Consider the following 13,646-nt stretch of genomic DNA (forward strand, 5'->3'; position numbering starts at 1 on the left):
TGTAGTTATATATAATTACAGCTGAATGTTGTGTGGGAGGCTATGTAAAAATATAAAAATATAACCACAGTTTACTACGTTGTGGCATACTGAACAGTTTTTTTTTTCCTTTTATGTAGCAGAAATTGTATTGAGTTAATTTGCTATTAAAATCCATGCAGATTACATCCGATAAAAAAACTGGAGGATTTGTGAGCGGTGTGCAAAATGGAAAAACACAGAGGCTATATTAAAAAGATGGCAATTTAATCCTGAAATATTTGGACATCAACATAAAACTAAAGCATCAAATGTTAAGATCTAGAAGATCATGATGATTCACTTTTCTTTTGTGAACCTTTGACATATTGTTACTACAGCAAGGTCCAGTCATTGTTTGTTTTTTACCATGACTATATTGTGATTTTGAGTTCATTTATTTATTTTAATACGCCTTTATTGCGCAAGAAATAACGCCAATAGTGGTGTTATTTCTTGTTATGAAGCTGAATGCATTTTTATTTTTGGGGGAGAGTGTAAATTGTCTTATAAGGAACGTTGTTCTTTTATAAGCCCCATGTAGAGTCCCCCCACCAGTGCACCATTGTAAGCTGGCCTTAAAGAGTTGTAATAGTTGCACTTAAAAATTTTTGTTCATAAAGGAAAATTTATCTAGTTTTCTTTAAAGATGGACCTAAAATAATCATTTTTAGGAGCTAACGTGGCACGCTCAGTTTGTGAAATACAAAGCTATAGACTTGTTCTTAGAAATTACAACTTGAATTTAAGTGTTTCTACTCAACAACCAGTAAAATATGAAACACGTTTTATAAAAGGTTCTGAGGCTTCTTGCTTTATATTTTGTTTTTGCCATCTTAGAAACATAAAGTTGCAGTTATCAATAAGGTGGATATTTTTTGTATAAGGTTGGCAGAAGACAATAAAACAAATGCACACATATATTCTCATTTGTCGCCTGTTTAACTTATGTCATTTTAACCTGCATTTTAGTTGACTCTGAGCACTCTTTAAATTACACATGTCCTGATGTGCAAATTGTGATTGATATTGATACCCAATATTATTACTGCTGGTGTGGCAGATAACCAATATTTATATTTATTGTAAAATTACCACTGGCATACAGTGGTGTGAAAAAGTATTTGCCCCCTTCTTGAATTTCTAAATTTATGCATGTTTGTCACATGCAGTACTTTATATAAAATTGCCACATACATTCTGTGACAAAAATCTGATTCACTTTTTAAAGGGGCAGTAACTTGATATAAAATTGACCTTTTGGAGCTTTACGTCATGTTATAATGTTATGGAGTATTGCCTTGAATCTTTCATGCATGTTTGAGAAATCCTCTAACCTCTCGTGTCAGCCATTCAGCTTGGGGGAGACCGAGCACCACATTTGAGGATGAAGCTCCTCCTCCGAGCTGCAGTTTCCAGCCCAAACTTCTTGCCCTCTCTTGCGACTCCCCCACTCAGCCCCTTCAGACTATTCAGCAGCAATTAGCAAACACCTGGTGGAACTGTGCATCTGCTGAGCTCATTAAGGACCTATTTCTCAGTTAAACTCTGGTTTAAAAAGTTACTAAAGGGTTAATATAGGAGCGCTGTTGTGATGACTTCCTGAAGGGCCAATGTCTCTTTATTTATTTATTTTGGTTTTTTTAAGAGAGAGGCCCAATTTCAAGGTGTTAATTTATGAAGTCAATTTTCTTAATTTTCTAACAACTGAAAGTAATATAGGAAATTGATTGTGCTATAAACTGGTACTCTGTGCCTGGAAAATAAATAGTTCTCCCCCTCTAATATCTTTCACTGCCACAGAAATATTTTATTTTTCAATTTAAATTCAGAAATACTTTATTTATCCCAAAAGGAATTTAAATGTGGGCTGCACAGTGGCGTGGTTGGTAGAGCTGTTGCCTTGCAGCAAGGAGGTTCTGGGTTCAATTCCCAGCCCAGGTCTTTCTGCATGGAGTTTGCATGTTCTCCCTGTGCATGTGTGGGTTTTCTCCAGTTTCCTCCCACAGTCCAAAAACATGACTGATTAAATGGCCTCTCCAAATTGTCACTAGGTGTGAGTGTGTGTGTGCATGGTTGTTTGTCCTGTGTGTCTCTGTGTTGCCCTGTGACAGACTGGCAAGGTGTACCCTGCCTCTTGCCTGGAATGTTAGCTGGAGATAGACACCAGCAACCTTCCCAACTCCACTAAGGGACAAGGGTGTAAAGAAAATGGATAGATGGATGGAATTTAAATGTTGTAACTCATTTATTTAAAGAGTTATTGTAGATGGTGATGGTTGTGGGCAGGAAAGATGTCCTGTCGGTGTTGCAATGAATTTTAAGATCCCTACATCAACATTAAAATACTAAAATTCTGTTTACCATAGGATTTTATGGTAAACAGGATTAATAGAAACATCCTATTAATATTTCTACAGTAATTGAAATAATTTTAATCAAACTAAATATACAATATATCTGGAAAGAAACTACAAGAAAATTTTAATGAAATAAAGCTGACTGGTGTGTTCATGTTGGGGAAAGCATTGTGCTTTAAAGGTCACAGAAGGCTAAACGAGCCTCTCAACAGGGGCTAAATGGACTGACTTGTCTGTGTGTAATTTTACTTTATTTTTTCAGAACAGTGGGAGTTTCAACCTTACCAAGATATTCATTTTCAGTGGTATGACTCAAGCTTTTTGGTAATTATGTTTTCAGACAAAGTTTCCTTGAGGCTTCTTCTGTCATTCTTGTGATTAAGGTTTGCTTCCCATGGAAGTCATTTAGAGGGAGGGGTTGATTTGGCGTATAGCCATTTGTGATTTTTCTCTCCAGTGGCACTGAAGATTACCCCACCACCCCCAATCTTTTCTCTCTCTTAATTCTATGTATCTTCCTGAGCACATAAGAAACATTGCTCTCTCTTGGACTGTTTTGGCTCTCCCCATGTATCATGCTAACAGTGGATGATTTTTAGTGTTGTATTTATGTTGATTGTCATCTCAGTATTCTCACCTTTACCATAAATGGTGTTTCCAGACTTAGCTTGGCTGATTCTTTGGTGGTAGTTGCCGAGGGTATTTGTACTGTTTATAAAGAAGTGTGTTAGGGTGTTAAAGTCTATAATATGCAAAACGTAGTGTTGTATTGTTGACTTAGTATACACCTACCTATTCTTTTCTTTGTTTTTTCACTTTCAATTATACTACAACCAGAGTCATCTTTTATGTTACTTTCCTTGATCAGCACAAAGTAGCGTACGGTTAGTAAATTCGTTTTTGAAAGTTTTCATAAATAAACCTCTTTAAAAGTCACCCTCCTTTTACTCGTCTACCTCTGAATAAATCTTAGGTCAAGTAATTGCCTTCAGAAGTAACCTGGTTGGTAAATATAGTCCACCCAGATGTAAGCTAAGGGTACATTCACACCAGCCCTGTTTAGTCTGCTTTAGTTGAACTCTAGTTTGTTTGCCTAGAAAATTTGCTTCATTTGGGTTCAATTGAAGTGAACTCCAGCGCAGTTCGAATTCATATGCGAAGAGACCGTTCCCAAAGCAGGAAGGTAACTATAGCGCAGGGCAGTCTGGTCAAATCAAAACAAAACAAAGCCTTTTGTCTAGCTGTTTCTCCTGTTAGGGGGAGAAACAGTTTGTAGTCTTTTGCAAAAGTGAAATCCTACAAACTGATGGCACTCCAATTTGTTTACATTTCGTGAGAAAGGAAGTTGCGCTCGATCTCTTCTTTAGAGGTTTTTGTGTCATTTCCTTCAGTGATTCTTGGTACACCGCTACCACAGGCGAGGAAGACAAGCAGGTTTTGCAAAGTGTTACATTAGTTCGAAACGGTACAGTGTGAAAGCAAACAGCATTGTCTGAAAATGTATCAAATGTTGGACTTTTGGTCCCCAGTCGAACCTACCGGACTATTGGGTGTGAAACGTCCAAAATCATAGTGTAGATGCATCTGTTCTGCTAAGCCCCAGAGGATTGTTGGAGAATGTTATTGTGCCAACATCATCATGAAGACCATGGAACAGCAGACACCTCAGGGATATAAAGTTGTGGGAAAGTTTAAATCCTTGAACGTCTTACAGATCATTGCTCAATTCATCCTCTCAAAGTGCAAAGTGTATGGGTTTTAGTTTAAGCCTACCAAAATATGACTATTCTTACTTAAAAAAAAAACAAAAAAAAAACTTAATGGGGCCTCTTCAGAGTAGAAACCAGTTGTGGCTGAAATTATTGAACATGTTTTTGAACATAAGTTCTATTGATACTGTTCAAGTGTCAATCACCATCAGTTATCAGAATAGTTAACTTTCACCTTTATATTAATTAGTCAAGTTTATTGTGAAGGAAGGCAACTTAGTCTGTTTTTTTGGGGCGACTAGTACAATGCAGCACTTTTTTGCTTTGACTTTAAAATGTAAGACCAGTGGTCAGATGGATCAAGTGCCCTTTGTTGAAAGCCTGGATATTTACTGCCAAATGACTGAACTAGAACTATTCTAAAACGGCACCTTGAGCAACAAAAACTTTTGCAAAATGTATTTGATAAGAAAAATTGTCTCAAAAATTAGAATTCAAAAGGTTTTTCTATAGAAATATTTTTTTGAAACACTTGTGGCTTGCTTTATATGTGTTCATATTTAAGTAGGACATGTGTGTGTATTTTAATCACACTCATGCCCACACTCATGCATTTAAAACACACACACACACACACACACACACACACACACACACACACACACACACACACACAGACAGACAGACACACACTACTATCTTTTTGCCTACCCAGCTTTGTCGTATTTGTGGTTGTATCTTGGGTGCAGTACATTATATATTAATAGAATAATTCTGTTTATAACTAGCTGTGGATTATACATAAAGACATCTTTTGATTCTCACAAGTTTCCACTGTGCTGCTGGAAGTATTTTATGTGGATACTTTCAGTGGTGGTTTGTGGTGTTTTCCATTTTGTTCGTGTTGATGATGACTATTGTAATCCCCTGTCACTACTTAGCCTCTGCCTTGCCCTGGGCTCTATTACCTCCATTAAATCACCTTCGAACCTGTGGCTATATTTAACCAATTCATAACCACACCATTAGCTTCACTTTATTAGCCAACCTCTGTTTTTGATTTTTGTTTTTTTTTCCCCCTTTTGATTTCCTCTGTTTGTTTGTGTGTCTTCCTTGCTATAGGGGTCGCACCAGGGGAAGGGTTGTTGTGGATGAGGAGGACAGCATGGATGGTACAGAGATAACGGAGACCACAGACCCTCAGGATGCAGGTAAGACTTTGTAGTCCCCCTTCTTGATCTGTTATGCACACATTGGTTTTAGTAAGCTTCTGCATCCAGGCAGCCCGTTGCCAAGAGTGCATCAAGAAGTGTGTCAGTAAAGGTAGCAGAGTCCCCTCACCAGGAGAACTATGAGTGAGAGCTTTTTCTTAGCACCCCATGCTTCGTCTTTAGGGCTATAATTGAAAGGGTTTAAATGGAACTGCGATGCTGCATTGGGTGTGCATTTTTTCTTCTCTCTCCACTTCCATCATTCCTCTTGCTCCGAGATTGGCATTGAGGTGCAGTGGGAAAGAGCCCAAGGCTAATGCCCTCTAAAAGCTTTTTAAAATCCCATCAGTCTCCTCAGACCCATTTATGTGCTTTTTTATGTGTACATCACATCACATGACCAGGCCTTCCATTCTCATACATCTTAGTGCTTCGCTGGTGCCGTGCCTGAGATATTGGGAAATTCTGAATCTGTGAACTGGCTCGTCTTTTGTTTTACCTCAAACCACAGTCATTTTTTATTTAGCGAACAAAACAAAGTATGCGCTTTTATCTTTTTGGGTTCTTTTTCTTTTCTGACTGTGGGCTTTAAAAATGACGAACTATAGTGATGTAATAAATTAGAATATATTCCAAAAAGTACATTTACTTATTTAGAAAGTGAAATGCATTATAGAGGTTTTTTTTTTTGTTTTTTTTAAATTCAGTGATATATTTCTAACATTTATTTCTGCTATGTTTTAATGCAGTTTATGAATACCCTAAATTCAGTTTCTCAAAATGTACCCCTTCCACACCAAGCCACAGATGGATATTGCCCTGGATGCTGGCTGTTCAGAATGCTTGATGCCAGCATAGTCAGGGTTTCCATTAAATAACAATTATCACTTATTGCTTTTAAGTTCAACCAATAAAACTTCATTCCTTATTAGTAAGTGCCACAAAGTCTATTTGTTTTGGCTGCTACAGCTTTAAGGAAAATTTTTTTATTTTTTTTTGGAATCACAACAAGGCCTGGTGTATTTTATTTTATTTTATTTTTTATAAAATGAAGCAACGCTTAGCCTATCGGTTATAGCTTGGCAGCCCACCAGGCTTATAATACACATGGGGAAACCCTGATAGTAATAGAAAGTTGACTGGAAGGAAAAAAACTGGTGCATAAGCAACAGTGATGACTGAGGGGAATCATGAAGGAGAGGCTATTTAAATGTTTGTGGGAGTGAATTTGGCTGGAGTCAGAGATTTAAGAGGCACCACGCAGACATATTCAGGACATTGGCTACAAATCTCACATGCATGTGTTAAGCCTCTCCTGATCCACAGACAGAACCAGAAATGTCTTAACCAGGCTAAAAAAGACAAAGAACTGGATCAGTGATTTGGGACGCCATGTCATCTGCTGGTGTTGGCCCACTGTGATTAATCGAGTCCAAAGTCAAACCCAGCCGTCTACTAGGAAGTTTAGAAAAATTAATTCTTCCCTCTGCAGACAAGCTCCATGGAGCTGCTCATTTCATTTCTTGGCATGGCTTGGTGTATACCCATGCTGCCAAAAGACACTGTGCTTGATTGTCCAGATTAAAGTCAAAAGGAGGAAACCAGCCCCAATAACGCAGATGAGCTAAAGGCTGCTATCAAAGTACCCTGGGCTTCCTAAACACTTCAGCTGTGTCAAAGGCTGATCGCCTCTATGTCACTGCATTGATCCTGGAATTCAAGCAGAAGGTGCCCTGACCAAGTGTTGAGTGCACAAGCTGTACAACAGATGAACATAGTTTTAGTTTTAAATCAATTACGGAAATAACCTTTTGTTAATATTGTTCTTTATTGAAACGCGCCTGTATGTAAAATATATTTGAATATTAACGTCAAAAACTGTTATCTAGTTTCTTGCACAACTCTTTAACTGACTTGATCGTTAAGCTTTTTGGATGTAACGATCTTTAAATTGTCAGTGTGAAATTTCACATGATGTCACTGAATGTTTGCTGCACTGACCTAGTTAAATGTTACTCCTAAGTAATAATACAGGTTTTCAGGTTTTTTGAATTGAGTCATCATGTAATGGTATTAAACACAGGATGTTGTCAGTCTTGACATGACTTATGAGTAAGCATTGCTACTTGAGAAATGTTTGTTTTCTGTGCCTCACTTGTGGGCGAGCTGTAATCAATGCTTGAGGTTTTGACCTCAAATCTGACTTCCGTGCAATTAACCTGCAATAGTTATTGGTATGTCTTAATATGTATATTTGTAAATCATGATAAGTTATTGGTAGATATTTGACAAACCAATTTATTGGTTTTGTTGTTTATTTCCACAGAAACACAAATCCAGCCAGTGGAGACTGTGGAAGTGGAGACCACTGAGACGCCAGAGGAGGAGAAATGCCCTTCCCCTCTGGCCCAGAGCCCCCCAGCAGAGAGTTCAACAGGACCATCTGTCCCGGCAAGTGGAGAAATCAAAAGCAGGTCAGTAACGGTAAACTTTGCCTGAACCACAGTTAATATTGGTTACATGTATGTGAATAAAAGAAACGTGCAGTTTGTCCGGTGAAGAATATTGGTTTTTGCCTTGCTCGTGCACACACGTGTGGAAGTCATCGGGTGGTGGATGCAGTCCGCTCTTCCCAGGTGTCACTTTGTTAAAGGCTGTAATCAATCTCGTAGCGTGTCTGTACCATTGATGTTAGTGACCGAGGTCAGATCACCAGCATCTCCTGGGATCTTATTACCAACGCAGCTTTGTCATTTGAACGATGGCTTTCTTCTTAAGAAATCCGAAACATTTTAATGTCCAGATGTGTGTACGATTTATGTTTTTCGGTTCAAATTGGGGAAAAAGAGAGCCATTTAAATGCCTTTTGCCAGAAGTGAAGAAAGTTTAAATTCACGCTCGCATGCATTGTTTTGTATTTATTCACAGTAGGTTTCACAGTTAAACATGAGCATTTTCTTGATTTCAGGGAGCGTCTCTGTGCCTTCTGTTACTGTGGTGGTCGTAGCCTTCTGGGTCAGGGGGAACTACAAGTATTCAGCACCACATCTCAGCATGAAACACCCGTCAGCCATAATGGTGAGGAAAGCTCGACAAGCGACGGCAGTGACGGCGACGTAACCGCTCAGCCAAAAGCGGCTGTTGACGACACCTCAGGAGAGAAGGAAACCAAGTAAGCCCATCTTCGAAATGTTTTTGTTTAAAAGATTAATCAGAAAGGTAGAAAAAAAACTAAACAAAAAATGTACCGTATTTTCCACACTATAAGGCGCACCGCATTATAAGGCACATAGAATAGACGCTACAGTTAGGGTTGCCACGCGTCCCGTACAAATGTGGATGTGTAATAATAAAGAAGTGGCTGCCCCCAGTCATTGTTTCACTCACGGTGTTGGTGTTGCGATATTGCGCCCAACTGCTTTCTGGGTAACACAGACCAACCGGCACGCTGCCGCCACAGTCTCTGTCTCTCTTCCCCCCCTCCTCGGTCGGCGAGGAGAGCCTTCCGTCACTGGGCCGGGGCGTGGCCTGACGATGGTCACCCTTCTCCGTTCGCGCACAGCATGTTCGTGGAGTACATGGTGCTAAATGATCTGCAGACGACCTGATTATTAGTAGGTAGATAGGTCAGTCAAACTTTATTAACACACCAGCATGCTGACAACTATCCCAGCATGCACCGTGCGTTTCTATTTCTACGGGCAAAATGAAGTTGGCGGCTGCTTAACGTAGTTGCTAGACCTGTTGTGGCTCAATATTGGTCCATATATAAGGCGCACCGGATTATAAGGCTTTTGAGGAAATTGAAGGTTTTTAGGTGCGCCTTATAGTGCGGAAAATACGGTAATTGGTTTGTAAATGTTGCTTCCAAATTCAAAAGTTTTGAACAACGTATTCTAAAACTTTTTCTTTTGTGGACAGGTTGCTGAATTTCTGACTGTATAATAAAATAAAGCTGAAGAGTTACTCTTATTTTTAAATTAATCACATCTTGATCCTGATTAAAGTATATTCTACCTTTTAGAACTGACACATTTTTAAATTACAGTATCTTGAATTTATTTCTTGCCACTTTGTCAACACTGACACTTTGGTGCCGCACGGTTGGGTCTGCATCATTATTATAGTGTTTTTTTTCCCCGGTGGAATTGAGATGGGGAGACTGGGGGCCATTTGCATAAAGAAAACTCATTATCCAACCAATCTGAAGGGTTCATGTTATTTTCCTGTTGGATGTTAGCCACTTTTAAATATTTATTTAAGTCACATCGGTACACAAGTGTTTTTAGGTTTAATCCCTTGTGGTACCGGAGGTTTTATTTTGTGACCAATTCATGTTTATTGATTTTCCTAATATCCAAAATCATCATAGTTCTATAATAAGAAAATTTATTGAATTAACCACCAATCTCCTTAGCCTTTGTGCTCATCCTTTTTAATGCTTGGAGTGCTCTTCAGTTTTTTTCTTTCTGATCTCTTAAGACATTTTCTGGAGATAAATCGATTATAGTTTGCCTGATTACTGATTTTTGTTAACTTAAGTTTGTGATTTTGAGCTATAAATAAAAAAAAAATCTATATGAATTTTAAAATATTGTAACATTAAAATCTATGTAGGTACATTAAAAATTGCGTAAAAAAGCTACAGAGCCGTCTCCCTCTGCATCACTGAAAATATGAAAATATAGGAAATCCTTATAGATTATTGGACAATTAAAAACCCCAGACCCTTAGTTTTAGCATAATTCCTCAACTTTCCTGAAGACTCCTGTGACAGATTGACAGATTTTGACTCTTCTAAGGATAAAACGGAGTATCCTTGCTATGATATGTTCGGCATTCCTGTTATCTGCTGAAGGTTTTCCACGTTCAAAAAGTAGCAGCCTGAAGAATCCGCTAACACGCCATCTGTGCCTGAAAGGAAAATTCAGCTTACTTTTCCACTTCAGTTTTGCTTTCAGTTTCACTATGGGAATCCCCTCAGCGTGACCGGCAATTCCCAAAGTGAAACACCACACTCTGTTATCGAAGAAGCAGGGATTACGCTATGTAACCCTGTGGTCTTCCTCCCTCTGTAACTTCTTCTTCACTGAATATTGTTGTTAGGGAGGGATTGGATCTGGCCGGTCACTGCTGTCTCTGACTTTCTTGCCTAGTATATTTGTTGACTTTAATAAGCTGAATTCTAGTTTTCTCAGTTCCTAATATTGTCATGAGAGTAGAGCGGTTTGGTCTGGCAGTCTGCCAGGCAGTAGGTACCTTTTATGTTTTTGTTTTTTTTCCTTTTAATTAGCATGATGGACAGACACGGTGCAGTTGTAAGAAGAAAGGTGAATATAATTACATAATTAGGCTGTAAATAAGGCGTCTTATAATGAGTGTGCAATCTTGTCAAAATCAATCTTTTTAAATATTTATTTATCTTTTTTGTCTGTTGATTGAAATGAAGGTCCCTTTGAAACACTAATGCTTTTTCATTTATTTTCTGTGTTGTATAACGTAAAGAAACATCCTTTTTAATCATTGTATAACTCAGGACAACCAGACAACTAGATGGCCAAATACTTTCCCCTCATCTCAGTTTTCTTGTCTCCTTATTTCAGCTTTTTGAAAGTATACGTATAATTATCTCGCTTTGAAATTTTTGAAGCTTCCTTTCTGTATTAAATTTCACCTCGTCCTCCCCCCTCCAGTGGGTCTGAAACCTGCCATGAAGAACCAGACTCTGCCAGTCGATTTTGGGATGAGCTTTCTCATGTCGGCCTTCCACAAGGTCTTAAAGTCCAGTCTCTGTTTGAGTCAGGTAGGATTGGTGATAACTTAATTTTTTTTGAACCAAGCATTTTTTTTTTTTTTTGCTCTGTTAATGAAACTTTGCATTTGAACCCCATTTGATTGCTGGTTTTTGCCTTGAAGGTTTTTATTCTTATACTTTATCACTTGAAATTTTTTAGGGCAATGTTGGGCACATCAGAATTGTGCCATGTGGTCTGACGGTGTTTGTGAGGGCGAGGGACAATCTCTTCTTAACGTGGACAGAGCCATTGACTCAGGGAGCACAAAGGTAAGTGGAGGGAGAACATCTGTAGATTAATCGGTGTTAACACCATCTTAATGCGCCAGGGCAGCAGGGAGGGACTGCTTCATTGAGTCACAGAAAAGCGGCTGGATCAGGCTGACTGGTAAAGGTCAGAGAGGCAGCGTGGATCTCTCAGCTGTGAAATGGAAAAGGTCATGCCACTCAGCAGCGCACAGCTCTCGTAGCCGGTTGGCTGTGTCTGGTAGCAGTGTTGCTGCTCAAAGTTCTCTGTTTGCAGCCCATCGGTCCAGCAGCTGAATAGCAATTCTGCCACTTGATCTCCACTGTGGCTATTAGTACACACTCATGGAGTTGGCGGACAATAGAAGGTGTTTGAGATTTTGTTGTTTTGTTCTTGAAGCTAAAATCCAGATTCATATATTTTTTTTCCCAGAAATGTTGAAGGATCTAAACCATCCTCCCTTTTTTTTTTAAGTCAGTATTAGACCTTTAATGAAGCTGGTATAATTAATATGCTGTTGCAGGCAAAGACTGTTTTTAAGAAAAGCTATTTTATTATTCTTTTTATTTTTCTTTGTCTCCACAGCACTGTGCATACTGTAAGCGCCTTGGAGCCTCCATTAAGTGCTGTGCAGAAGGATGTGCTCAACTCTACCATTACCCCTGCGCAGGGGCAGCTGGGACATTTCAAGATATCAGAAGTCTTTCACTCCACTGCCCAGAACATATTGAATTGGCAATTCACAAATGTAAGTTAAGAAGTTGCACAATTAGACAAAGAATATCATGTGCTAGATATTCACTGATGTGCTTGTTGTGTTTGGTTTGATAGTTGTAGACGATGTAAATTGCGTGCTGTGCGATAGCCCAGGGGACCTACTAGACCAGCTCTTCTGCACCAGTTGTGGTCTGCATTACCACGGGATGTGCCTGGACATAGCAGTGACCCCTCTAAAAAGGGCAGGTTGGCAGTGCCCAGAGTGCAAAGTCTGCCAGACATGCAAGTGAGTCATTTTAACCTCCCACCTAAATGAAGCCTTACAAAGAATCTGTCTCTTTCACTGGCAGTCCTTCTTAGTTTCTGCACCGCTCCCAGGCATGATGCACGTTGTTTTGTTTGCCTCTGTGGCTTGTGAAAAAACTAACTGGGAGTTTAACCCTGAAGCTTAATTCATGTAACCCCTGACCTTTATATAAACTGAGGCTTAAGTCATATATTTTGTATAGAAAGCCCAAATGTTATATTTGAAGTTACATTCAAATATTTTGTAAGAAACGTGAAATCGAATTGGATAATTTAAAAATGAAATGTACAAACCGTGCTTGTATATTTGTGCATAAAAAAACCGGCAAGCTAAAATGTGCAAATAATGGGACATAAACACGTTCTGATTCAGTTGTTTAAAAATTTGCAACAGCAGGAATGTAAACAACTTTTTGAGCTTGTTGGAATCAGTGATGTTGATAAAGTCTAACAGCTGCCACATAGAAGGTCCTGCAAATATCTAAAGCAGTATTTCTGTATTCATGTCTTCCAAAACTAGTGTTGGCATTTGTCTGTTGTTGTAACCGTTTGTGTTTCGACCTAAAAATCGTAATAAAGTGGCACACACTCACAATGTCCATGCAGATCAAGTATACCTGATTTTAGTGTAGTTTTGAAATATGACTCAGTGAGAGAAAATACTTTGAATCTGACAAAAGGTTCTGATTAGGACATCTCAAATCTTACACAATATCACTTGGTTTTCTGTTTTGCCTGTAGGAACCCAGGAGAGGACACTAAAATGCTGGTTTGTGACATGTGTGACAAAGGCTACCACACCTTTTGCTTGCAACCGGCTATCGACTCTTTGCCAACCAATGGGTGGAGGTGTAAGGTAGGAGTCATCCTAAGCTTCTCGATCCCCTGACTGATTGAAAAAAAAAAAGTAATTTTTAATTGCGACGTAACTGTAATGAAAGCAGTGAAACTTGATACACAATGTCAGAGTGAGAAATTTTTGCGGTTGATTTAAATCGTTGTTTTTACATAATGGCGCTCCATTTTCCTTCCTTTTTTTTTTTTTTTTTTTTTTGCAGAGTCATGTTGTGTTCAGTGTGTGTGTGTGTGCGTAGATGGGAAGAAAATAAATACACCAAGGCTCTGTTGCTGGGTAGAGCGACTTAGACCCAAAGGAATATGCACATTGTGTGTGAAAGAAATGACTCGCAGCAGCTGATCCCTTAAAGGTTTCAGTTCAGCCTCAACGCCAAAAGATAGTACAAAGGGTACTTGCGTGTACATGCACAAGTGTTGTGTTGGAGT

General features: G+C 38.9%; 1 protein-coding gene across 7 annotated transcripts in view; it reads left to right on the forward strand.

The window, feature by feature from the left end:
* kmt2cb (lysine (K)-specific methyltransferase 2Cb) overlaps nucleotides 1-13,646 on the forward strand; it is a 76,682-nt gene that overhangs the window by 13,605 nt on the left and 49,431 nt on the right. For all 7 annotated transcript variants that reach the window (XM_017309999.2, XM_017309998.2, XM_008434094.3 and 4 more), the window contains exons 3-10: nucleotides 5,210-5,298; nucleotides 7,625-7,772; nucleotides 8,267-8,470; nucleotides 10,992-11,101; nucleotides 11,253-11,362; nucleotides 11,925-12,087; nucleotides 12,171-12,342; nucleotides 13,104-13,218. In XM_017309999.2, coding sequence (XP_017165488.2) covers nucleotides 5,210-5,298; nucleotides 7,625-7,772; nucleotides 8,267-8,470; nucleotides 10,992-11,101; nucleotides 11,253-11,362; nucleotides 11,925-12,087; nucleotides 12,171-12,342; nucleotides 13,104-13,218 — 1,111 coding nt within the window. The remainder of the gene's footprint in view (nucleotides 1-5,209; nucleotides 5,299-7,624; nucleotides 7,773-8,266; nucleotides 8,471-10,991; nucleotides 11,102-11,252; nucleotides 11,363-11,924; nucleotides 12,088-12,170; nucleotides 12,343-13,103; nucleotides 13,219-13,646) is intronic.

Source organism: Poecilia reticulata, chromosome 17, assembly GCF_904066995.2.
Source record: "Poecilia reticulata chromosome 17, P_reticulata-male-v2, whole genome shotgun sequence".
Taxonomy (NCBI): domain Eukaryota; kingdom Metazoa; phylum Chordata; class Actinopteri; order Cyprinodontiformes; family Poeciliidae; genus Poecilia; species Poecilia reticulata.